This window comes from Lonchura striata, chromosome 16 (genome assembly GCF_046129695.1).
Source record: "Lonchura striata isolate bLonStr1 chromosome 16, bLonStr1.mat, whole genome shotgun sequence".
In the NCBI taxonomy this organism is placed as follows: Eukaryota; Metazoa; Chordata; class Aves; order Passeriformes; family Estrildidae; genus Lonchura; species Lonchura striata.
The window spans coordinates 8,964,060-8,989,955 of record NC_134618.1 but is presented as its reverse complement, the minus strand read 5'-3'; the positions used below and the strand labels follow the sequence as shown (position 1 = coordinate 8,989,955).

The 25,896-nt window shown below is 41.1% G+C and overlaps 1 protein-coding gene across 1 annotated transcript; it reads left to right on the top strand.

Moving 5' to 3' along the window:
- Nucleotides 1–1,219: 1,219 nt before the first annotated feature.
- Nucleotides 1,220–24,898, top strand: PDXDC1 (pyridoxal dependent decarboxylase domain containing 1). The gene is made up of 23 exons (XM_021539830.3): nucleotides 1,220–1,335; nucleotides 6,840–6,913; nucleotides 7,424–7,489; nucleotides 8,314–8,397; nucleotides 9,342–9,488; nucleotides 10,022–10,211; nucleotides 10,769–10,837; nucleotides 11,322–11,400; nucleotides 11,921–12,005; nucleotides 12,846–12,894; nucleotides 12,986–13,087; nucleotides 13,257–13,382; nucleotides 14,082–14,132; nucleotides 15,005–15,068; nucleotides 15,894–15,982; nucleotides 16,619–16,724; nucleotides 17,703–17,874; nucleotides 18,525–18,643; nucleotides 19,466–19,587; nucleotides 21,490–21,582; nucleotides 21,672–21,768; nucleotides 22,862–22,966; nucleotides 23,758–24,898. The coding sequence occupies exons 1-23, from the start codon at nucleotides 1,315–1,317 to the stop codon at nucleotides 24,015–24,017; spliced, it is 2,370 nt and encodes a 789-aa protein (XP_021395505.2). The 5' UTR covers nucleotides 1,220–1,314; the 3' UTR covers nucleotides 24,018–24,898.
- The last annotated feature ends 998 nt before the right edge of the window (nucleotides 24,899–25,896 follow it).

Genomic DNA, 25,896 nt, shown 5'->3' with positions numbered 1-25,896 from the left:
TTATTTCCTCGTTTCGTGCTTACACGAGTAGGTTGTGGCTTTTTCTTTTACGTTTTGCCCTTGTTCTGCAGTCTGAGCAGGGCCGATGCACACCTGCTGAGCAGCAGCAGCCTGTGGGGTTCCTCTGCTGTGCCCTCTGCTGCTGAGACAACTTGAGGAGAAAGGCACAAGTGACGAGAGATTATTGAAGAGACTCGTGTACACAGCTTTGCACACACAGAACCAGTGCCACAAAGCAGATCTGAAGTCCACGTAGTGAGGTGACACTGAGTGGCGGCACCACGTAGTGAGGCGTCCTGCAAGACCTTGGCCAGAAGAAAAGGAGCGCGTCCGGGAGCGCCGGCAGCTTCCCCTTGCTCCTGGCAACGGGCTCCGGCTTGACTGAGGGAACCATCTCCAGGCCGGAGGTGGAAGTTCGCTCTGTGACCTGGATTAACGCCTTTGAAACTATAATGAATTCTTCCATGAGGACTAAAACCAGGCATGGGTGACCTGTAGATGTAAGTTTTAATAAGAGTGTAGAGCGCAGCGCCCAGCGCTCGGCGGGCGCGCTGTGTCAGGGTTCGGGGGCGGCCCTGTCCGGCCCTCAGCCCAACACATCCCTGCGCCGGACAACGCCAGCTGCAAACAGCGCTATCCGATAACAGCACTGGCACTAACAGGACCAGGGATATGTACCGAAAAGTAATTCCAGCTTGGAAGAGCAGAAATAAAGCTCAGGAAAAGACCAGGGTTTGGGTTTGGGTCTCCGGGGGCTGTTTGCGGACGGGAGCCCACGGGCAGGTGCGTGCTGTCCGCTGCGGTTGTGCAGCGTTCCGGCGCGGGACCCGTTCGTGGAGGAAAGGCTTTGGTGCCACCGCAGGCGACAGTGAGGTGACAGCCGAGAGGTTCACGAAGGCTGGAGTCACGCAGCGCCCTGCCGGGGTCCGGCCTGCCACAGCCCGCCGCGGCGGGGACTCGAACCCAGGACTCCCAGCTCCGCTCCAGAACCGGCGCTCCTCGCTGCTCGGACCGCGCTCCCTGCGCATGCGCCAGGATCTGTCACTGACCCCCCGGCCTCTCTCCGGGACTGTTCCACTAGCCGGTGTGGGGGGGAACGACCTCAGGCGCTGCGTGGAACGAAGGGCCGGCCCTCGGCCCCGCCGCGCCGTGCGCAGCGTGCCCGCAGCGCACCCCCCCGGCGCTGCGGCGCGGTGGTGCGTGCGGCGGGGGGCGGGCCGGTTGCCCAGGTGAGCGCGCGAGCGCGGCCCGCCCCGCGCGGCCCCGTCAGCGCTGCCAGCGTGGAGCGGCCGGGGCAGCGCCGGGCCCGCGGCCATGGACGGCTCGCTGGAGAAGGTCTGCGGGGCCGGGAGCGGGGCCGCGAGCGGCGGGTGCGCTGGGGCCGGGGCCGCGGGGAGGGGCGCGGGCCGGCGGCGGCCGGGGTTCGGTGCGCGGCGCTGCCCCAGGGCTGAGGCGGCTTTGCCTGCCGGAGCTTTGGGGCAGCAGCGGAGCCCCCGGGCGTGTCCCCCTCGGCCCCCACAGCCGTCGGTGTGACCGGCATCCGTGTCCGGTGTCCTGGACCTGGGGTGGATAACTATCAGGAAAAAAAAAAAAAATGGAGCTTATTTCCTGTCACTGTTGGCCTTCAGCAGCGTAGGAGAGGAAATGTTACTAAATAAATTATTAGTGTACCCATTTTTTAAATTGAAGTGGAGGCGTTGCTGCGCTGTGTTTGCTCGGTGCGGTGTGGAAAGCAAACACTGTCCGTGCAGACCGCGGGTCCCGGGCGGAGCCGGGATCGCCGCCTGCCCCGCACCTGCGCGGGGCCGCCCGAGCCGTGCGGACTGCCTCGGGAGCAGCGAGCGCTTCGTGTGCTCACGGCTTTCCGCGCACACGCCCCTCCTTGGCCATCGCTGTGGGCAGCATGCTCGGTTTTATGTGATCCTTGCGCTGGTCCTGAGGAGCTTGAATGGGATGTGCTCCAGCGGAATGGTCGGGAGGTTTAGGAAGTATCAAAAAAATGGATGTATTACAAGCTTTCTGAAGAATACAGTGTTACAGAGTGTTTGTTAGTGTTTAAAAGCTTCTGTTCTTTACTCGCGCGACTCTTCCTTGTTCTGAAAAAATTTACTTAAGTAAAATTTTGTTGGAATAGTTTGGAGTATGCTGTCTATGAACTGGACTCAAAGAAAACACTGGTGTGATACAGGGTTATTGAAAGAAGGTGCATTAGTATAGGGCAAGTGTAGTACTGGCCAAGCTCGTTGCTTGACTAGTTCATCATAAGAATATGATTAACTATTATCAATAAAGACAATGTAAGAATGAAATACCTAAAAGATGTCCATATTTTGATTATTCTTGATGTGAGGAATATCTGTAATGGTCAAAAACTTGTCTGATTTTTCCATTTATGCAGATAGATATGTCAAGAGTTATCATTTGGTTTACTTCCTCTCTTGTTTATCAGGGCTTTTTTCCACATGTGTGATGAAAGACATATTCTCAGTACAATAAAATGCCATAATACAATTATGGTCTTCTAGACACTTAGAAGTGAGTGCCCTCCTGGATTAGTCTTTGGTTAAGATTGTGGTAAATCTGTACAATTTGCAGTTTATCAAGTCTTGAGCATGACATGTCAGAATTCTTCTCCCCTAAATATATTGAAAATTCCTCCAAGCTGGGATACTTTTTTCTGCAGAGAATGTCTGTCCACTTATCTCATGGACATTATTTAAGCATTATCATAATAGATTTGGGACTGACTTCTGTTTGAACCATGGAGTCTCTCCTTGCTGTGTATTTCTGCAGGGTGCCAATGATGTGATAAATACTTTCTAACTTGTATTAACATTTCTTGCAACTTTGTATTTTCATAGTCATTTTGGTCCAATCACCCAATGAGCTGTAATGCAGTCACATTAGGTGACTGCAGTCTTTAGGGTCTTGCAAATGGAAAAAGACTTTTAGCAGCTGAAAAACTTCCTGAGAATTCAAAACATTGCACAATAGGATTGCTTAGTGAAAATCATTGTAGAATCTGACTCACAGGTGTGCAGACCTCTTGGTTTGATTTTACAAATTAACTTTATTTCAGCAGAGTTATTTTTGCATTATTTTTTAAGATATTGTGTGTCATATGTTATATAATTAAGAATAATTTTGTCTGAAATTCAGAAATCTTTTGTTGGGCTGATTTGTTTAAATAATTCTGAAATCTGTGTTAGATTTCAGAAGTTTGCCTTAACAGAACTATTTTTTTCCCATTTGGATTTTGATAGAAGTGACCAATCTTCTGAAGGAATTTAAATTTCAAGTTAGGTGACTTTGTCAGTGGTAAAATAGTGCAAATTCTTTCCTTGTAATTTATTGCTATCTCTACAGCAGTACTTTCCCTAAACATGAAAAAATCTGTTTTGCTTCTTGCTCAGCCTGTGGCTCTTTTTTGCTTCTTTGCTGTTTACCACAACATCCTGGTAAGTTTACAGAAAACTCTGGCAGCAGAACTGCATTAAGGTCCTGGCACATGTCAAGGGAATAAATAAAGATTAAAAGAGTGAATATATATAAGCAGAAGCCTTGTGATGATACAATGCCATTTTTATTCAAGCCAAACAGTCATGAAATGTCTTTTTTTTGTTATCTTAAACTTTTCTTACCCTAGAGAATAAAAACAACATTCTTTTGTCTGAAGAATACTGACATTGTTTGAGATTAATTTACTGTTGAGAAGAGGTTTTGGTTTTTTATGGTAAAACTTTCTTTTAAGGTGTTACAGTAATGTAGTGGGAAAATGAGCTCCCATGAAACAGGGAAAGAGCTACACCTGTGAGTTGCTTCTCACAACATTAGTTTATGTAAACTGTTTAAAATTCATCCCTTTATTTCATTAGGAGTACAACCTACAGAAATGCAAAACCAAGATTGGAAAACATTGGTATAGAAGCAGCATTCTCCCTTTTGAATTTGCAATTAATTTTCAGTCTTATCACAGTTGGAGAATGGCCCCTTATCCTCTCCCCACTTGCCAAGTGGCTCCAAGGTGTGACGTTCTGCCTATTAAATCATAAACAGTTCACAGTTCAAAGTACTTCATAAAATAGTAACAGATGAGTTACAGAATAGGGAGGTGACTACAATCAAAGCTATTGCAGGATAACCTTAGGGAGTTGGATTAACTCATTGGAAGGCAATGAATGATAGAAGTGGAAGCAGGCTGAGTAAGGTATGTCAGGGCTGAGGGAGGCAGGAGGTGCTGGGATATGAATGGACACCTGAAAGAAAAACCATGGCTGGTGCCTCCCTGGAGCTTGGAAGGATTTGTGTGTTTTGTAACTGCCCTGGCCAAAGGCTGCCTGTGATCCAGGGAAAGGACTGAGTGCAGGAACTTCCTGCAGCTGCTTTAACCCCCCAAACACCTGTGCTGTCCTGTGGTTCAGGAGGGAGTGTTCAAGAACTCCTCCCACAGTTGTTTTGAAAAACAATTCAAGACCATGAAAAAAATACTCTGTTTATTACTGTTTTTGTTATTCAAGTGTGTTCAGAAACCTTTATTAACTTAATGGTTTGTTGCTGCAACTTTGCCACACCTATTTTTCTTGCTGCTGCTTCCCAGCTCCATGGCCTTACTGATGTGAGCAGAGGAGGGACACAGAAAGTTCAGCATGCAGCAGGTTAAAGGTGGGCTGCTTCTCCTTCCAGAATTCAGAGGACAAATCAAGCTGCTGCATACCCACTTAGCAACTGGGAAAAATCATAAGGAATTAATTTTCCAATTTAGGCAATATCAGAATTCAGATGCAATGGATTTCATAGCAATTGTTTTTGGAGCTTAGTGTAACTTAGGAGTTTTAAAGCTGTGTTTTATGTAGTTATTCTTATTGGCAGAAGGGTTTCCTGTGTGTGTAATTAGTGAGTGAGACAGGATGAGTCACAAGGTAAGGATGTGCAGTTTTAAACATCTGATGTCATTTCAGATGGTGAATTTTATGTTAGTTGCAAACAAAGGCAGCTCAGAGCCCTTTTTATAATGTCTCTACATCTTGACTCTTCATTTACAACGGATCTGAATTTTTGCATGTGGTAACTAAGGAAGGTTCAAACAAGTAACTGCCTTCCAGCTGTTGATGTTTTATGACAGCCTGAATTCAATGATGTGAGATAATCACAATCAGTAGATTGTGGTCGTTTACTCTCCTAAGGGCTTGCAGGAGCAAAACTGATTTTTTTTTTCTGAACTTCTTTCCAGAGTTTCTTTGACTCGATGTAACTCTGGAAGCCACTCAAAATGTATGAACATATTGCCACAGATCAGATTTATATTTTTCCTTTGGTTATGTCTTTTTTCTTCTGAGTATTGAATGCTTGCAGTGTGTGTTGGGTTTTTTTAATCTATGATGAGGTCTGGAACTTTTTGTATTTGTACTGCTTTGTCACTTAGTGCTTAATTAGGTTGTGGTCCTCATACCTGGTGGTTTTTGTACAAGTCAGTGTAAAAGTGTAAGAACCTATTTATTGCTGAATGCTGGGATTTCTAATAGTAAAATATTACTAAGTTCTTGCTCTATTCTTTTGTTCTTCCCCCAGACATTGTTACTGGCTGCTTCCAAAGCCACAGAATAGAGAATTGTCAGTCTTGCTCTGATCACTGTGCCCATGCCTGGCTACTGATTATTTCAGCCACCTACCACTTGCTGTAATAGGAGTTAAATCTCAAAATATTTGGTTAAAAATAGTCTTTGAACATATGGTAACTCTCAACTTAATTTTTTTTTTCCTTTCTTGATCAGTCCTCTGGATGAAAATAGTGTAAAATCCTCATGTAAATGAACCCCACTACCTTCTGTGATTAAATTTGCTTTTGTGTCTGCATCTAAGTGAATGTGTTTGCCTGTGGGATTTTTTTTTTAAATAACCCTTGTCCCTCCCCATGTCCCCCCAGCCTTCGCAGCAGCCTGCAGGGGTAACCACCAGAGTCTTTGGTACCTGGGTGATGGCTTGGTGTTGAATTTTTGGAGGTTATGCAGAAGCAGAGACTCTGTAATGAGATCACCTGAGTATCTCAGGGGTTTTGCTGTCTAACGTGATGGGGCTTAGCAGTGGTGCTGCCTTCTCCCCTCACACTGGGGTATATTTATTTTTCAAATATAGGTAAATCAGGATCTGCCAGACAACACCTTCCACATTCCCTGGAAGCTTCAAATAGCATCTAATCCTTCAATGGATAAATGCTCCTGTCCAGGTTTCTGGTGTCAGTGTCACAAGCTTCTGTCAGGCCTCTTGGGTTAAAGTTTATGAAAGATACTTCTTCAGAGCCAGAGCAGTTCTTTGGAAAATACTTTGAGCTTGTCATCGGTTCAGGGCAAATAAGTTCCATGATTTTTAAACTCTTCCATCCTGGCAGTATCTGTGGTTACCTGATTTCAGCAGTGAGATTGGGATTTTTGGCCTGTTCTGTGCAGCTGGAGGATAATTGCTGCATGTCAGCCTCTCTTAGCTGCCCACTTCAGGTTAGTTTCACTCTTTTGTCTACATAAGGGGAATTTCTCCAATTAATTAAGATTATAAACACTGGTTTAAAGGTACAAGAAATAGGAAAAAATAGATTTACAAGGGTATTTGGGTTGGGTGTTTTCTCATCTCTTTTGAAAATTCCCATTGTAAAAGTCTGCTGGGGAAATGACAGGGTACAATACCATTTTATTTCTCATCTAGGGCAGTCTGAAATACCTTTTTTGTCTTTCTGGATCCAAATGTTGTGTTTTTAACCTCTTCTAGGATTTATTACATTGTAGAGACAGTAGTAAGACAAAAGGGTTTTGATCTTTTCTTGAAAGTTGCATTCTTTTTCTTAAAAGATGGTGGACCCTACTCTAGCAGAAATGGGGAAGAATCTGAATGAAGCAATGAAGATGCTAGAAGACAATCAGAGGTGTGTGCAAAGCATACAATAAAAAACAATAGCTGTTTGTGCTAAGGGGAGGATTATTTGTGCCACTGGCATTAAACAGAGACACCCCTCATTTTCCTGTAGTTTAAGGTCATATTGTCATTCTCAATCTTACACCTATACAAATCATCTTTATTTCCATTTTTAAAGTAAATGTATACATATTTATGTATGCTCTCTATTACCCAAAACAAGTCTGTTTTTCAAAGTTAGGATTTATTTTTTATTATTGCAGTGCCAGCAATTTTTGAATCCTGTATATATGAGATTCTTCTCTAAGCTTTCTGTTAAAGAACTGAAAACCCCAACAACTTGGGAACTCTTTAATTCAGTCTGAACTAAACTTTTGTGTTGATCTTATCTGATTTATTCCTGAACCTGTTGTCAGTGAAATAGATATGTGTCAGTATGCATTTCTACAAGTCAAAGTTAGTTACATATTTGATGTTATCAGAAACTAAATGCAGAGTTTATTCTGTGTCTTTAACTTAGGAAAGTGGAGGAAGAAAATGAAAAGAAATATGCACGGAAGGATATTCCTGGACCACTCCAAGGCAGGTAGGCAGCAGCAATTTTTAGATAATGCTCTTCAAGATCTTAAATTACACATAGTATGTTTGTCTTCCAAGCAACTTGCATGAATGGAAAAGTTAACATTTTTCAGGCATCATAATAAACTTTTTCCCATACTCACATAGGGGAAAAAAAGTAATACTGTAATCATACCAATTATTTTCATTCTCATGTAGAAAAGATAAAAAAACATTACTTGTCACTGGTGACTGAAATTTTGAGTTCTTGGAATCTGATGAAGTAGTGGTGTCTACAGCTGTGATTGAGACTTAAAGTAAATAAAAACTTCTCTTGAAATAAAGTACCCAGATTAAAAAACAAACAAACAAACCTTGAGACTGGTAAGGTAGAAAACAGCAAAAAACAAACAAACAAAAACCACCAAACCCCAAAAACCTCCTGCCTTTTCAGCACAACTGTCTTTAGAAATTCAGCAGAGCTTTTGTCTATAAGGCAGGCAGGACCATTGTGCCTGAAATGAAGATTTAAATTGGTTGTGTCTTCTGTAGGAGGTGATCCTGCAGGAGTTTGGCTGTGTAGCAATAAGAATTCAATGTTGGCAAGTCAGGCTTTTCAGATTAAATTTTCAGGTATCAGTGGATTTGTTTTTCTGAGTCTCCTACTATAAGCAAGTAGGGTTTTGAATTGATTCAGCATACCATGTTTGTGATCAGTTTTTCTGAGACCAATGAAGCATTTCTGCTCCTGTACTCAGCATTCAGTAAAACTGGAGTCTCCCAGGTGGCCTCTTTTAGATGCTGGTATTTACCTGTCTGTGTCTCTTTAATGTAGTTTGTTTCCCCTCCCAGTGGCCAGGATATGGTGAGCATACTCCAGTTGGTTCAGAACTTAATGCATGGAGAAGAGGAAGAGGAAACTTCACAGTCCTACAGGTGAGGCCAATATCAGTTACTGAATGTGGAAGACACCTGATTTTTTTAATATTCTGATCACTATAGAAGTTATTCACTTAATTTTAAGTTCTATATATGTTTCGGTATATATAATTTCTCTATATATTTTAGTATATATACTTATATGCATAAGTATATATATATATAATGTATTTTAAAGTGTAAAATATTGTGCAACCAGGTAACTTTTTAAAGGCACCTTACATTGTATAGTGAAGCAGAATAATGCATGAGGCTTGGCTTTCTTAAAATAACAAAGCTTCCATTACTAATTGCTAAATTGACTTATACAAGGGAAATGTTTCTCATGCGACAGCTCATTTTTTCCACTTCCTCAAAGTTAAGTCTTAAAGTATTGAATACTAATAGATTTTTCTCATGTATCTCTGTAGATTTTAAAATGAAAGGAAATAAAATTTGTTTCCACTTTTCAGTAAAATGGAAATAGTACTAGCTGATTTGCAGAGGATTATTGAAAACTAACATTCAAAAAATATGTTCAAGATTTAAAAAAGACTCCAAAAAAATAAATAAATAAATAAAAAACACCAAACAAAAAAACCCTAACAAAGAAAAGCAGTGACTCTAAAAATAGTAATATAAGTGTCCTGAGTTTTCTGTGCATAGGAGAGAAGACTTTCAAGTCCCAGGGCAGATAAGGTGCTTAGTTCCAGCTGATGTTGGCTGGCTCAAAATCAGGAGTTGTTCCTGTGAGCAGCTGGGCTGAGTGAACTGCTCTGTGTGCACTGGCAGCTTATTGTGCCACACAGGAGAGTCTGTGATATACTGCACTTCTCTTTGCTAAATATTTAAATTGCAAGTCAACCAATTCTGCCAGTCTGCATTAAAAATCAGGAAAGCCCATATTACTGTAATGGCCATGACTTGGGTTTGATTGGCAATTCTTCTGTTCTGGCTTGCAGACTTCAGAACGTTGGTGAACAGGGTCACATGGCTCTACTGGGACATAGTTTGGCTGCTTATATATCTGTGCTGGGCAGGGAAAGACTGAGAAAACTTACAACAAGGATCCTTTCTGACACTACTCTCTGGCTCTGCAGGCTTTTCAGGTGAGTCTCTGGGAATAACTTGTGTGACAAGGTAGTGCTAATGTTTAAAAATGGATGTGACTCAACTGAGGAGGTCAACTAAAGAAACGGTGTCACAAACTTAGAAATCCTTGGAAGGTCTGAAACACAACTTTAACCTAGCCTGAAGAATATTAGGTTGCATTATCTATAAAATTAGCAGTCCAGAATTTAAATCTATATTAAAACCAGAGTGAAGCCTTTTGTGTGTTTCCTCCCACACTCCACTTTTAGTAAGCAAGATTTTGAACTTTCTAAAGGCAATCTTAAAGGAACACAGATGTTTCTTTCTTTCTTACTCTGAGTCTAAATGAAAATATATACTAGGCTTCTCTCATTGTTAATCTCAGCCTGTCTTGTAAAAGTTTTCTTTTAATCTAGTTTAACCTGGGAAAATAGAAGGTTTTGTATTATCTTCTCCATCCTGTGGCAAGCTGTTTTGTTGGTCAGTGTTACTTTTGTCCTTACACTGAGTGTTGGTTTCGTTGCTCATATTTACTTGGCTTTTCTTGCAGGTATGAAAATGGATCAGCCTATTATCATGAAGATGATCGTGAAGGTCTCCTAAAGATCTGTCGGCTTGTAATTCACACCCGCTATGAAGATTATACACTCGAGGGGTTTAATGTGCTCTACACTAAGCAGCCTGTCATATACATCAGTTCTGCAGCCAGAACAGGCCTGGGCCAAGCTCTCTGCAATCAGGTAAAGTCAGTCAACGGGGTTTTAGCTGCAATTAGAACCTGCCTGGCTTCATACTGCCTGCATAGCTTTGGAGATTTTGGCAACTTATTTTTCCTTGTGGTGAAAATAGCAGCAAAGGAAGCAGAGTCCATACTGGGCATAATGTTAGCTGTAGTGGACCATACATTTAAAATAAAACAATTTGTCTGGGAAAAATACTTTGAGTTTTTATTTACAGCCTGCATTTCACAGCAGTGATACAGTGGGAGGAAGAGAAATTTTCTGAATATTTCCAGTGAAAGGATCCTGCGTGCTAACTTACTAAAAAATGAGTGATTGTTTCTAGGTTGCATTGTGATTTACATAAGCTGTTGGTCATGTGAGATAGACCTGAGCCAAACATGCACAATTTGTCCTGTGCTTTTTCCTTATTAATTTGATTATGAGTTTTAGCAGAAAACTTACTTTATAATGTAATATTAAGGTTTCTATTGTCACACTGGGTTTTGTGTCACTCTGTATTTGTGAGCACATGAAAAGAGTATTTCTCAGTTGAAATTCCATCATTTCTGTTGCAGTTAGGGTTGCCCCTTTCCTGCATGTGCCGTGTGCCTTGTAACACTATGTTTGGATCTCAGCACCAAATGGTAAGTTTGTCCTCCCTGGGAGCTCTTTCTGTGCTTTGGTTGGTTTTTAAGCCTCATTAAATGAATATCAAGTATGCTGTTTGGAAAAGCTGTTAATGCATTTACTTTTTCAACTTCTAAGTCTTCTGTGTTAAAGCTGTATGAATCATATATGGAAATTTTCTAAAAGCAGTTTGTATCTTGGTCTTGTCATTTGCAAAATATTTTAATGACTTTTAAGTAAAGTGCTTTTTAGTGCAAGATTTCAAGAATAGGAGTAGTTGGAGTACTTTCACAAACTACATGGTGTATTTGTGTTTTATTTTTCATAAATGCTTTATTCAGGTTATTTTGCCTTTGAGGGGAAGAAAGTGCATGCCAAAACCAAAGACCTTGAGAATGTTTCAGAATTCAGAAGGCTGTTCATTTTCAATCTCAATGTGTTTTACCAGTTCAGCAGAAACAATTCATTGTTTGACAATCATTGTTTTCTTACTGATACCAGGATGTTGCTTTGTTGGACAGACTGATTAAAGATGATGTTGAGTTTGGAAAACTGCCTTTGTTGCTTGTGGCCAATGCTGGTAAGTGCCGTGGACAATCAATCACAAAAACCCCCATGCTACTTCATGAATACATATACAATAAAAGCAAAAAATATATTTTCCTAAGCAGCTTAGTGGTTGCATATCAAGAAATATCAGGAAATATGTTAATGAACACAAAATAATTATCTATCCAAAGGGGATTTTATTTAACTGATTCAAATTTAGATTGTGCTGTTACAGTTCTGCATGTGTCAGTTGATTTATTAATATGACTGTAACTTACTTTAGTGAGTGCAGATCTCTTCTTAAAAATCAGTTTTACATTAACGCTTGAGAATTTTTTGATGGATGTGCCATCAACTTTAGCTTGAAAAGTTATATTTTTCTTCTAGTTAATTAAACACATGTAAAAAAATTGCTTTAATTATGTATGGGGGAGGTGACTGTTACTTGCCTGGGACCTGGAAAGTGATCTGAGATCAGTTCAAGAGGCTGATTTCGTAGAGCCTCAGTGCAGGCTGATCCTCTGTCACTGCCTTTTCCCTGCTCCACCCAGGGACTCCAGGTGCTGGGCACACGGACAAGCTGGGCCGGCTGAAGGAGCTCTGTGAGCAGTACAAGATGTGGCTCCATGTGGAAGGGTATGGAACTGGAGACTTACTGCTCTAGAACTGTGCTCATTAAAGAGTCTGACTAATAGACACCATCTAATTTAACAGCTCACAGAGAGCCATAGGGCCAACTTTAGTTTGGTCGTAGTAAGCATTTTATATGGTTTTAATTTTGTTATTGTGAGATAGAAATTGATTTACATACACAGGAAGAATAAATTGGAGATGTAATTTCAGCACAGATTAATTATCACTTTATTCAGATGGTAATCTTACCTGCCCTTGCTTTGAAGAGCTTGAAAATTAATAAAAAGACCTTCTAGGCCAGGGAGGGCTAAAAACACCGAAGTCAGGGAGGGCATCATACAGTGGTTTTGAGAATGAAATGGCACTTTAATGAAGGTTGTCAAGAAGGCTGCAGCAAGAGCAGTGCATAACACAATTGGGAGGGGGATTAAACCAAGAAGAAAAATAAATTCCAAGAACTTAGCCAATGTCAGTGAAGACTCCAGTGCTCTAAGATTACATTTTTTGAAGCTGAAATAAGGGCAGTTTCTCTTGGTATTTTGTAGAATAGCTGTATTTGCATACAATTTATTTCTGATACCAAATTGATGCTAAATTATGGATACAACCTTGGGTGATGATTTCACCAAATGTTGGACTGAAAATTTTTAGAACAAAGTAGATTTTTACTTTTGAGTTTTCAGTCGCAGAATACCAAGTAGTAACATCTCCTGCATTGTTAATGAAAAATAAATGAACAAAAATTACCTCCCTTTATACATCAGTATGAAGTATGTAAACTCCAGATTAAAATGCTGTCTCAATACATATTTAATATATGCTAAACCAGCTTTTTTTTTCCAGCGTGAATCTGGCAACTTTGGCTTTGGGTTATGTCTCCTCTTCTGTACTGGTATGTTTCACTATATCTAGAAACTTTAAAATATGCTTGTGTAAGGTTAATCAAAATATATGGATGGCTTATATTGTGCTTATTGTAATAGGCTGCAACCAAATGCGACAGCATGACTCTGACTCTGGGTTCCTGGCTGGGGCTCCCAGCAGTGCCTGCAGTGACTCTGTACAGACACGAGGATCCATCCTTGGTATGCTCAGATTCTCACTCACCATTCTCCAGATCCCGGGCTTCTGATTCTGATCACAGTGTGCTGCCATGTTCTTCATAAGCATCTAAACTATAATCCCCAAAGCTGACAAAGTGGCAGCATTGCAGAGAAGTTAACAGTGTTAACTAAAGTCTGTTTTCCTCCTCAGTCCTTGGCAGCTGGGCTGACCTCGAGCCAGCCCGTGGAGAAGCTCCGTGCCCTGCCCCTGTGGCTCTCCCTGCAGTACCTGGGCCACGATGGCATTGTGGAGAGGATCAAACATGCCTCACAACTGGTGAGCAGCAGCTCAGCAGGGATTTATGACAGCTCTTGACAGATCTTTCTGGTTGTTGTGACGTGTTGTAGAAAGCTCAAATACTGTTGACAGTATAACACTGGGTCATATTGTTACACCCACGATGAAAGCACAGGAAAATGTTTGAGGGAGGGTTTGTGCTTTTACTATTAGATTGTATGTATATTTTTATAAATGAGGGAAAAAAAGTCTTTGTTCTTCCTAGACAGTGAAATAACATAATAATTTCCTTCTTTATCACTTCTCTGAACTATTTTTGCTTGAAAGCTCTTCAGAGAGACTTTATTTTCCTACTCGGTATTGTATTGATTTAAATAATAGTAAATTTACTTTTAGTAAAAAGGACTTCAAGACATTTCTTGAGGTACAAGTGCACTATGTTTGGGGTCCTTATTTTAGTAAAGGTTAAGGTCCAATATAATGTGTTAGTTACAAAATGCAGTGCTTATATGCAAAATATTGTTTCTTAAAGGACACATTTTGTAGTCAGGATTTTACTAAACCCAGAAAATACTTTTCTATTATATTCCAAATTGGCAAATTAAAACTGGATGAGTCTGACTTGTTGGAGGGGTTTGCTCAAAAATTGTGATTGTTTAATGTTTTTCAGAATAACTTTAAATTTGTGAAACTGTATTTCTCTCTTCCATTTGTTCTCCTTCTGCTCTGGTCTTCTAGAGTCAAAGGCTGCTGGAAAACTTGAAAAACCTGGATTTCATTAAAACCTCGGTACAATCTGTTTTTAATACTTTGGTTGTATATCTTAGTTTCTGCCTGTTATGATAACAATAACTTTGACTAGAATAAATTACTAAAAATCTTATGTTAATCATAACCATTGTTTTGGAGACGCTTGGGATCTTTCTGATTAAGGTCTGGTGTTCAGTGAAAGCTCATGGCTTGGTTGTGTGTGACCTCTGGACCGTGTTTGTTCCATGCACCCATGGGAGTGCAGAAGAGCATCCAGAAGTTGTGTTCAAAGCTTGATTTAATTCCATTTAGAACATGGGGTTTCTCCATAATACATCTATGAAACCAGTTTCCCTAAGTGTCTCTAATATATTCTGGCTGCATATTACCCTGCTGTTGAGATTATATTGTGAACCCTGTGATATTGTACACAAAAATTATCCCAGCTGTGGTTTCTACACTAGAAATAGGTTTAGAAATCACAGCTAGTGTATTAATTCCAAATGCAGTTCCTGTGAGATGTCCTGTACAACAGGGATTGGTTATTTTACTCTGACCCTCATCCCGAATTTTAGTTGATATTTGATGTATAGAAAATTTAGACGGCTTAGTGAGTAAGCTGTAGAATATTAATGGCCTTGGGAGCTCAAGTTACTGTATCGCTTATCCTCATACTCAAATAAATCTTGGATTTTTAGGAGTAGCCTCAGACTGTCTCCAGAAGTAGCCAGTCCATTTCTCCAAAGCAGGAGCAATCAAAATCTTACTTTTCCTGCTGGAATTTTCTTGATGTTTCCCAATCATTCTGGGGTGATTTTCAAGAGAGCTCAAGCTTTGCTCAGCAGTGTAAGGAATTGTACATGGTGTTAAATGTTTAAAAAAGCAGGGGAAAATAATTTTTTTCTTTTAAGGTTGAAGATGAACTGAGTTCGCCAGTGGTGGTTTTCAAGTTTTTCCAGGAATATTCAAATAGAGGTATGCTATGTATTTAAAACCAAACAATGACCAAAAAAATACTCCTCTCTATATAGTACTTTAAACTACTAATCCATCAAATGAATTTGAGATAAATGTGATGTAATGCAGTTCTCTCATGTCATATGCTTTTAAAAGGTTGTGAATGCTGGTCACAATCTGTGACAAATCATACACGTGATAGCTTCTTTTTTTAGACAGACTGCAGTGTTTTAAATTTTCATAACAAGTAATTTTCTGCCTTCTTGAATGAGAAGATTTGCATAGGATTTTGATCTTGGGAGCAGATGATGGAAGTCTCTTAAAGCTGCAGGCTGAGTATGAGTGTACTGGTGGGGAGAGAATTTGGTTTGTTCAGGTTCCTTGTTCCTTTCAAACATTTTATAGCTTGTGGCAAGCACTATAATGCTGTGGTTTGCTGATGACAGTTCCTGTTGCAATAATCTTAAAAGCAGCAGAACACATTGGGAACAGCTCTGGAAATGCTGTCACAGGTATTGGATATTTGCAGCCTCCTGTGACAGGATTTTGCTTTGTGAAAACACTGGTTGCTTTCCATTGGGGCATTTTAACCTCAAAACTCAGAAGTATTTTACTGGTTTGAGGTTTTTTTAAACTATTACATTCAAATGTTTTACTTCCAGTATTTATGGTGTTCAACATATTTTTACAAAAACATCCATGTTCATCTGCTCCAGGCCCAGTACATGGTGTAGATGTGTTACATTAGCTAGGAAACATCATTGTATTTTATCTAAATTTTAGGTTGCATTTTACTTAAGTAAATAAAACCCCACTTCTGTGATTCTTGTGTCTTTGGTTCAGATCAGACCTCACATGCTGCACAGGCCTCAACTATTCAGCACCCCATAATGAGCAACGAAAGGCACATTTATGACACCTTCAATCAGTGGGTAAGAATGGATGCTTTTTTCTTTAGGGAAGGAGAGTGGCAGTGGAGTGGTTCAGGGGGACATCAGGAGCTTTAAACCCTATGTTATAGTTTGAAAGATATTCTTCATCTGATTTCCTTTGCAAAACTTGTGGCTGTTTAAAACATTCATTTGCTCTGAAGCAAAGTTTCTTTCACATATCTGATCATTTTACACATAATTAATAGTGAAATCATTCCTGAATATTAAGCTGTTGGTTGTTCCCTTGGTATTGTGGGAGTATGTGTGAACTTCAGAATTCTTTTAAATCAGCCAACTGCTGTATTGCCAATGTCTGTGTATTCTTGAACAGACAGCTGTCTTTTCCAGCTCTTGAGTTAATTCTAGAAGCCTGTGCTGGCAGAGCTGAGCACATGCCTGGTTCGGATCCCTTGTGCAGTAATGGTGGCACACCTAATAGCAATGACAATTTTGAAGAAAATTCTGACTTGTAACACTTGCAGCTTATCCCAAATTTCCATGATTTTCAGGATCTGTTGAACTCGGTTATCTCACCCGCAGGGTGTAGGATTTTGATGCAAGAACTGATTTTGAGAGAAAACTGTGTCCATGGAGCCATGCCCTGTCCAGTTCCCTAACTGTGCCTTGTCCCTGCAGCTGGGAGAGCAGCTGGCACAGCTGGTTCCTGCCAGTGGAGTCGATGTGGTGGAACTGGAGGATGAAGGCACGTGCGTGCGCTTCAGCCCACTCATGACTTCTGCAGGTAACATTCCCTCAGTCAGCCCCTTATGCCATTCCCCAGCAAAGCCCAGCATTTACAACAATCTCCTGGGCTAAAAGCAGATGTGCTTAGTAAGCTCCTCAGAATATTCTGCTGTGGAGAGGATTTTCTTATAAACAAACCAAAACCACCTCATTTTGCTGCAGCTCAGCACTGGGTGCATTAATGGGAACCCAGCTGTTGTGGGTCACACTGCCTCCCTATCTCCTAGTTACGTTTTAAACTCATTAGGAAAAGCAGTTAAATTCCTTCCCTCAACTGCTTAACACCAGATGCCTGAACTTTCTACACAGGTATTTCAACACTGCAATGGTGCTTGTGTTCAAAACACAGCTATGTAGCTGGAATAATTACTTACTAAGCCTCCAGGGTTTTCTATAACTACTGATGGAGGGGGGATAAAAAAAAAAATCTGTGTTTTGGAAAGCAGAAGCACAGAGCAGTGTGCAGGGCTCAGGGGGTGCACAGGATCTCCTGTTGGCTTTTGGGATGAGGGGCATAGGCTGTAGCACAGCTGACACTCATGAGAGATGGTCCTGGTGTACACAGAACAGCAGATTTTTAGAAGAAAATTGCTTGGTGATGCTGTGATGTTTTGTTTTAAACCAACATGGAAGCAAATTCATGTCCAGCTGGGTTATGGGAAGAGGATGTTTGTGGGTTTTTTTTAATGCTAGCTACTGATGTAATGTAAAAGGGTATTGTAACATATCCTTATGAATTTGTAACATAAGAAAAATCCTTTATTCATTTTTATGAAATCCTTACTTCCTTTCATTTTGATGTATCAGTGCATAGATAACTGAACCAAAAATCCACTTACATAGACTAAGATATTCACTACTATCTGTAAATTATATTTGTGATTAACTTGCAGAGCAGCTCCTTTATAAATCCCTAGTTCAGACATTTGTGTCACATCCATCACACTTATCACACACTAACCCTTCTGCTCTGCAGTTTTAGGTACTGAAATACAAGACATTGATCACTTGGTAGACTGCTTAAAAATGAAGATTCCGGTGTTGACAAGCACGCTGCAGCTGAGAGAGGAGTTTGAGCAAGAAGTGAGAGGAACAACTAGCCTGTTGTATATTGAAGATCTTGGCTGGCCAGGGTTAGGTGTTGTGAGGTAAATTATTTCCTTCATGCTGTGTTTGCAAACACTGTGCTTGAGCAGACAGGACCATGTGCTCTCTTCAGTGGTCATTTGGATGTTTCATTTGCTGATTATTATCTGGCTTTGCACCCAGTTGAAGCTTTTGAGTGCTTTTTAGGAAATTGCCTTTATAAAGTAATTTTTTTTATTAATTCTTAAAGAAAAGCTGAAGAGCTGCTTTGGGCACCAGTTGTAATACTGGAAGCAGTGTGTGTGTGGGTGGGATATGTAATGAGCAAGTGCATTCCACTGTCATTAGCCAAGCATAATTTCTATTTTTATCAATAATGACACTCACTGATATGCTGAATAGACTTTCAAAAACCCTCCAGGTGTCTGTTCTGATCATTTGATGCAGCCCTCTGGGAAGGATTCTATATAGTCAAAACAGTTCAGGTGTAATCAACATAGCAACCAGAAATCTATTGTGTTGAGTTTGCAGCAGCAAGCTCAGCCCACCCCCCAGTCCCTGATGACAAATGCCAATAAACTTGCTGGTAGAAGCTGTAATGTTCTGAGGTTGTTGTTTGTAAAATACAGGAATTTGTAGAAATGTACTAAATGTGTAGGTGCTTTTGTATGTACTGTAGAGTGAATTTACTATCTTTTGGCTTGGTTTGAAGGTACAACTATCACAGTGATGAGAAGAATGATGACAAACAAGAAGAAGAGCTAGAAAAAATCAATACAGAACTTCTGAAAAAGTTAAATGAGCTGGAGTCGGATCTCACTTTTTCTTTGGGTAACTGCACTATTTAAAGAATTTATTTTCAAGCTAGTAGTCATTCTCCTAGCTGTGCTAGAATGATTTGATGGGTCATTATAATGCAGAATGAGCTGCTGCCCATGTGATTATTGCAGAAGGACCACCTGTAACTATTCCTTCTTCCCCTGTGTTTTGGTTCAGGAGTGCTCATCAGGTGAGTTGTTCTCAGAAATCCTTGTGAAAACTGATGTGTGGGCAACTAGACCAAGAAGGGTTCATTGCCAGAAAGAAAAAAAGCTGCAGCATTCCTGTGTGTAAACAGAGCCTTCTGGATCTAGTGGAAAGCAGATCTCATTCCAAACCCACTGGCACTGATGACTTCACTGCTCTCTGTGGCTCAATTAAAAGCTTTAGATGATTTTTGTGATAATTAGCAACACTTTCACATTTACACAGTGCCACATGATAGCTGGAAGTATTAATTTACTTATTCAGAACTCTGATAATTTTCTAATCAGCTGTCAAAATTAAGTGTCCTATGGTTGTGGAACCAAATAATCTGTAAATGGCTGAAAGCTAAGGAGTTTAAAGCATATTCAGCACTGATATTTATAACACAACTCCTTGTCTGTATAAAATATCCACTGTTTTTCTTGCTCAGGTTATGTTTCCTGTCTTTGAAAACCCCCAGGGCTGAACTTTCTTGGCCTGCATAATTTGTACCCACACAGATCCTGCCCTTAGGTACTGGAGGGGGGTGTGTACTGGGATTTCCAGATTCACAAGCACGAGTGCTGCAGCCCTTGCAGGATTGCAAATTTGTTCAGCACAAAGATCTGTCTCTCCCTGTGCCCCCAGGTCCGGAATTCGGAGGGCAGAAGAACTGTGTTTACATTGGCATGGTCACGGAGGATCTGGATGTGTCAGAGTTGGTTGAAACTATTATAGCAACAGGCAGAGAAATCGAAGAAAATTCAAGAGTATGTATTAATAACTCACAAAATATTGAAATACCTTTTTTCCTCCCCTTTCATATTGGCTTCAGGACATGGTTTTGTTCATTGTGAAAGTAAAACTTGTGCTTACCCACCAGAGTTTTATTTACTTTGGAAGGAATAATCTGTGTCTACATACAGAGAGTTATGGATTATGTTATTGTGAGGATCTCTGGATTTGTGTTCATAGTCCTGTGCAATAGTTCTATGAAAACCTTCAGTAGTACTTAAGTAGCCTCATTTCATCACTCAGATTTTAAGCTGTCAAAAAACAAAAGTGAAGGTGTAAGTTGATTGTGAGCTGGAGTTTCTCTTCACTGCTAGATGTGGTGAGATTGAGATTCTTTATATACCAGCTTTAAAATAAGACTATGCACTATATGTGAAAAACTTTTAATTGGTGTCTTAAACCCAGAAATTACAAGTTACCTGTTGAAGTAATAAAGCTGATGATGCAACTTCTATTTGTCAAAGTACTTAACTGAATGGAGTTCTCCAAATGTTCTCTAAAATAGAATTCTTAAGTAACCTGCATTATATCTGTCCTTTCATCCTGCTAGTGTTGGGCATTTAATTTTCTTACCTCAAAAATAAATAGAATTTCAGAAATCCTTTGCCTATTTCTGCTCATGGGAATATGTTGATTATGGCAATGAATTTTCTTCTAGCAGTGACTTCCTGCCCACTCTGGACTCCCTGTGCTGCTTGGAGGGTGACATGAGGAATATTTTGTCTCTAGAGCACCTTCAGTTTTTTAACTGTTGTAGTGGAGAGGTTGGAACTGAATGGACCCCTCGGGTTCTGAAGGCTCCAGGGAGGAACAGAGTAGTGGAGGATTCAGAAGGGTGCAGTCCTTGGGACCAGCTGCAGTAAATCTGTGGATCTTCACCATTTGATCCAAGGCTGGGAAGCGGAACCCATTTGTGAATGCCCCTTGCTCGGCTCAGATGAAGAGGGTTGGTACAAGAAGGAGGATTTTACAAAAAACCCACATCAGTCCAGCCTGCCCTGAGCCATGCAGTAAAAGCACTGAAAGGCAGGACCAAAACTGAAGATGACTGGGCCAGAATCACAGTGGTTCTTCCTGGTACTCTGAATTCCACCCCACTGCCCTCCCTCCTGTACCCAGGGACTACCACGGGTCTTGAGCAGCCATGGGGCTCAGTTCCTGGCTGGCCTCTCCCTGAGGGCAAAGGAGCAGCTTCCTCTTTTTCCTTTTATTAGCTGACAGGAACACAAATTTTAGGCATTTTGGAGGAAATGCCTGTCCTTGTGCAATGTTAAAACCAACATTAATATATGGCAATTGGCATTTGTCTCGCACAAAGATGTAGCTTCTTGGATTTGTTTCTTCCTTGTCCCTGCTGCTGTCCCAGTAAGCTGCCTGCCCTTTGCAGTATAAAACACTGCTGCTGCTGCCCTGGGCTGCCACAGGATCAGTGGCAGTTCTTTATGAGAGCAGGAAGACAAGCTGGCACATAGGCTGACACGTAACTTGTTACTGTGAGGCTGATTTAAGTCCTAGGTGTTTCTAGGAATCAAAATATACTCTATAAACATAAACATTCTTCCCAGACATTTTTATTTGAGGATCATTTATATGCTAAGCAGGTTTTCAAGAATTTGGGTCATAGGCTCATTTCTAAGTGTAAAAAAAAAGTACTATTCCTGTTTAAAATTACATTATTTCCTCTGGGTTTATGTGTTAAAAAATCCTGCAGTCAGCATGTACGTTCTTTAATTTGTAGTCATAATGAAATAAAGATTGTCACATACTGTCTTAAATTGGAAAGGTATCTGTCTACCCTGTCTCCATCCTGAAAACCTGAACTAAAAAGACAGTTTCAAGTCCAAATAATACATATCCTTATTTCTGGGTTTTATTAGCTGTTGGAAAACATGACTGAAGTTGTTAGAAAAGGGATACAGGAAGCACAGCTTCAGCTTCAGAAAGCAAATGAAGAGCGACTGCTGGAAGAGGTGAGGCCACAAACACCAGCCCTGTGGTACCCTGAGGTAACTCATCCCCTGGGGGTCTCTTCTCACCAGTGTTGGGTTGTGCTTTGCAGGGGCTGCTGCGACAGATTCCAGTGGTGGGCTCTGTGCTGAACTGGTTTTCTCCCTTCCAAGCCTTGCCCAAGGGAAGGACGTTCAATTTGACAGCAGGTAGGGCTTGGGGCACCTGCAGCTTTGTCATGCTGGCACTGAGACTGTTCAGTTCTGTGCTAGTTTGATCATGAGTGACATAATCCACCCTCAGGATGTACAAGAGCATGCTTTGCACTATTTCTGTAACACCCCGTAAGAATCTTCTTCTCTCTTGTACAGTTTACATTTTGTTCTAGCACGTTGAATCATGTTAAAAAAAAAGCCATGATAGAGGGATCATTCCTGTGACCTCTAGCTGCATATCCTGGAGGAGTTTGGGGGGGTAAATATGTCAGGTGGGGGTAGCTTGGTCTGAGCACATCACTCCTCACGTGAGTGCACCTGCATCCTCTCCTGTGCTTCCAGGGCACTCGTGTTCCACAGTGCCCCTGAACAGGATGTCTGCCTGGAATCCTGATAAGTGCTGGTCTGTGTGCTAAACTGCATGTCCAGCAAGTGGAGGACAGCTTAAAGCCAGCTGGGGCCTGGCATCAATTGGGCTGTGTGGGAAACAGTAGTAAATGGAATGGTGCAATGTGGAAGACTATTTTCCTCTCAGATTTGTACTGTGTGTCTGGAGATGGATACAGAAAGAGCCACCTATAAGCTTTTACATCAGTGAGACTGATGTACCAACATAATACTTCCTGAAATTATAAATTTGCACTGTAGTAGTACTGTGGCAATCACGGAAATGAACACTCCTGGGCTCAGCAGAGTATCTGGCACACCCAGGACAGTGGCCCAGTCTGTGTGTCTGTACCCTGCAGAGAAAGCTTCCTGCTGTGTTCAGGGCCTTGGTGACTCTGGATGCACCAAGTGGCAGGTTCTTAGAGCAGAGAACAGCCCATTCCCCTGGGAATGCTGATCCTGCATGGCTGGATGCCCTTCCTGGCAGCTGGGAAGGTGTCACATGCCCAGGGCTGGAAGGAAATGGGACTACAGAGTGTAGCAGTGGTGTGAAATGAGGGTGGGGGGAAACAATTCACTCCTGAAGTCTCAGCACTCACATCCCTGGGTTCTCAGAAATGCATCACCCCCATGTGAGTTTGAACTCAAATACTGCCATTTCACAAGTTTTAGTCAACTTTTTTTGTTTTCTAACTTGCAGGCTCTCTAGAATCCACAGAATCTATGTATGTATCAAAGGCCCAAGGAACAGGCAGCACTCCACCAGCAACTCCCACTTCCAGCCTTGCAAAACAAAGACTTCCTGGTAAGTTTTTGTGTCTGAGGTTAATTTCTAAAACTTCCATGACACAGGAAGACCCATATGATTTTTCATCTTTTGGAACATCTGGAACTAAAGCTCATCTTCTACCACCTTAAAAATCTTTAAGTGCCCATGGCACTGAACTCCAAGCTGTTCTCTTCCCAACATGTTCTTCCTGGGACTACAGAAAGTTGTCCCATTAACTGACAACTGCCCAGGAAGTCTGGAATCTTCCTGTAGGATATTAAGAAGTTATTGAGCTTTAAAGATTAACAGGTAAGCAAGCCAGAAGTTTTATTTTAAATCAAAGCCTGATAACGTGTAGTCACATACTTCAGCAGCTGCATTTCTGTTGCTACCAAACATTTTGTGGCCTAAGCCATTCTGAGGTGAAGGTATGTTAAATCTATGGCACTCTCTGCATAGTTGTATTAGTAATCAATGCTAATTTGCCTGGCAGGAACCCCAGTTTTAACTCACCTTTTGGGTTGATGGCTTCCAGCCTATGACTTTTGAGTGCAGTTGTTTAACCTGGAATGATTTCAGTTTGTAAGCAGGCAGCTTGGCTTCAGCTCAGTTTTCTCTGTCTCTGCATACACAGGATACAGTAACAGGTGCTATTACTTTGCAGACCTGTCTGGGGCTATGTTCAGGGTCCAAAGTAGCAGGCAAACAAAACCTACTTCTCTGCTGTTAAAAAATTCCAATACTTCTTCCTTTGAAACTGAATTTGTGCACACCACTGTTTCTATTTGCTGCCTTCGTGGGTACTGAATGTTTCAAACACTTCACAGGTCAGAAAGCTTTCAAAAGGTCTCTGAGAAGCTCTGATGGGTTCAGTGAGACCAGTTCCATCAGCCACTGTGAAGATCTGGACAAGCAGGATCAGAGATCCCCAAAGCTCTCTCCTGGCCAAGAGCAAGGACCTTTGGAGAGGGAAAGAGCAGAGGAGCAGAAGGAGGTGGCACAGGCAAAGACAGACATTGAGGACATTCACAGTGACAAATCACCACCAGACTGCACCAAGGCAGAGGACCAAGCAAGTCAAAGATAAAATCCAGAGTGTGGATTTCAGACTGTGCTGAGGAAGCCCCTGCCCAGGGAGGCAGGCTGGTAACGATGCATTGAAGATGTGAACAGTGCCACACACAGTACAGTAATAACTACTGTAACTTATTAACTGGGATTTTGCACAAATATCCATTCCCTCCCCTGGGACAGAGATTTGTCTTATTGTACACTTGTTACAGTTGCTTTAATCCTCTCCATGTTAGTGTCACCAAAGCTGTAGTGAAATTTATTGAGTACTCATGAACGTTTGTAAAAGCACTTGGCAGTTATCATTCCTGAAGGAATCCACGCATGATAAATTGCTAACTAACCACTCAGCCATGCACATGATGAAAAATACAGTTGCACCCAATAATTATAAAATTATCTTATGTTACTATACTTTATAAAAAACTGCCAGTTGTTCACCCTTTTAGTATTTAAAATTCAGTTTAGGCTCTCCTGCAAAACTTCACCTGAAGTCACCCTAGTTCTGTGTTGCTTCTTTTCTGTTACCTTAGCCACAGCCTGCCCCAGAGCTGTGGGGTGGGGGGCACTGGGGAGGGAGGGACAGGTGCCCTGTGGATGGGAGTCACTGAGGAGCACTGGGCCGTCACCCCTTTGTTCCTGCTCTTGTACCACTTCACCCCCAGCTGCAGCCCTGGGTACGGTGGGACAGAGTTAGTGAATTTTCAGCCTTCTAGAAAGCAATAGTGCCTCTGCATGCCTGGCCAGCTTCCTACCCTGCCCTGGGAAGGAGCACAAGGCACTGTTACTTTCCTTTGCACGGCATTTACACACCAAATACTGAACATGTTCATGCAGTGTAACTGGAGTTCTGTTATGTATTTTTAAAGATAGCTGTAGTAAAGCTTGAAAAACCAATACATGTGATGGTTACGACACTTATTTTTTGAATAGCATTAACTTACCTATGATAGGAATTGCACAGAGTCAAAAGAAATTATTTAGGTTATTTACATACAGCACAACTTCAGAGTGTTTGGGACTACTTAATGCACAAGCAAAGCTTTGAATAAATCAAAATCCGAAGTGTAAAAGCGTCTTCCCCCAAATCATCTTAATCACTTCACTGCAAATTTTCAGAGCCTATTGTAGAAAAACCATCTTTGGTAACACTTGCTTTTCCTAAGTAACCTGATGGAGATACAAACCCTCCCCTCCCTCTAGAACTGGATACAAGTACTGCAGTTTGCTCCATTTGGGTTTTTTCCTCCCACAGGTATCCCTTAATACCATAATGACAGTAGTGGTAGTGGGACTTACTTTGATAATCTGCAAAATTTGAGGGTTTTGAATTGTACTGGCACTTGATTTGACTCTCAGCTTCTGAAGCCTGCAGTGCTGGGATGCCATGAACAAGGTTTAACTTTGCTTGTAATTTTGGGGTAATTTTATGTAAATCAGTGCAATTTTTTCTAAAGTGCAAAAGCAATTAAATTGACTAGTCTTCCTCCTTGGTTTCTTTAGTGCAATGAAGTACGTTAATAACAATAATTTGGTGGGGATAAAAGTTATCCCCACAAAGATTAATTTTTAATGTTTTTATATTTGGAAATGTTAAATCAGTAGTTTTGTTGGAATGAGCTTCATTCTTTAAATACTTACCTGAATGTTTCAATAAAGATACTTCAAATTATTACTCTGGAATTAAGTTATTGTTGAAGGAGACTTCGCTACATTCCAGCAAACCCTTTCTTTCCTTGCATGTGCAAAATCATTTAATGAAGTGCAGTGACTCACCTTGTCAGTCTCTAGCATTACCACCTCTACCTGCCCATCAAATTATTGCACTGGAGGAACAGAACCTAAACAAAGCCAAATTCTTACTTCAAAGAAACCCTGATTTCTACATAAGTAAT

Coding starts and splice junctions, on each gene's coding strand:
- PDXDC1 (XM_021539830.3), top strand. CDS start 1,315: ATGGACGGCTCGCTGGAGAAG. Junction 7,490..8,313: donor CCTGGACCACTCCAAGGCAG/GTAGGCAGCAGC, acceptor TTCCCCTCCCAG/TGGCCAGGATATGGTGAGCA. Junction 22,967..23,757: donor TGCAAAACAAAGACTTCCTG/GTAAGTTTTTGT, acceptor AACACTTCACAG/GTCAGAAAGCTTTCAAAAGG.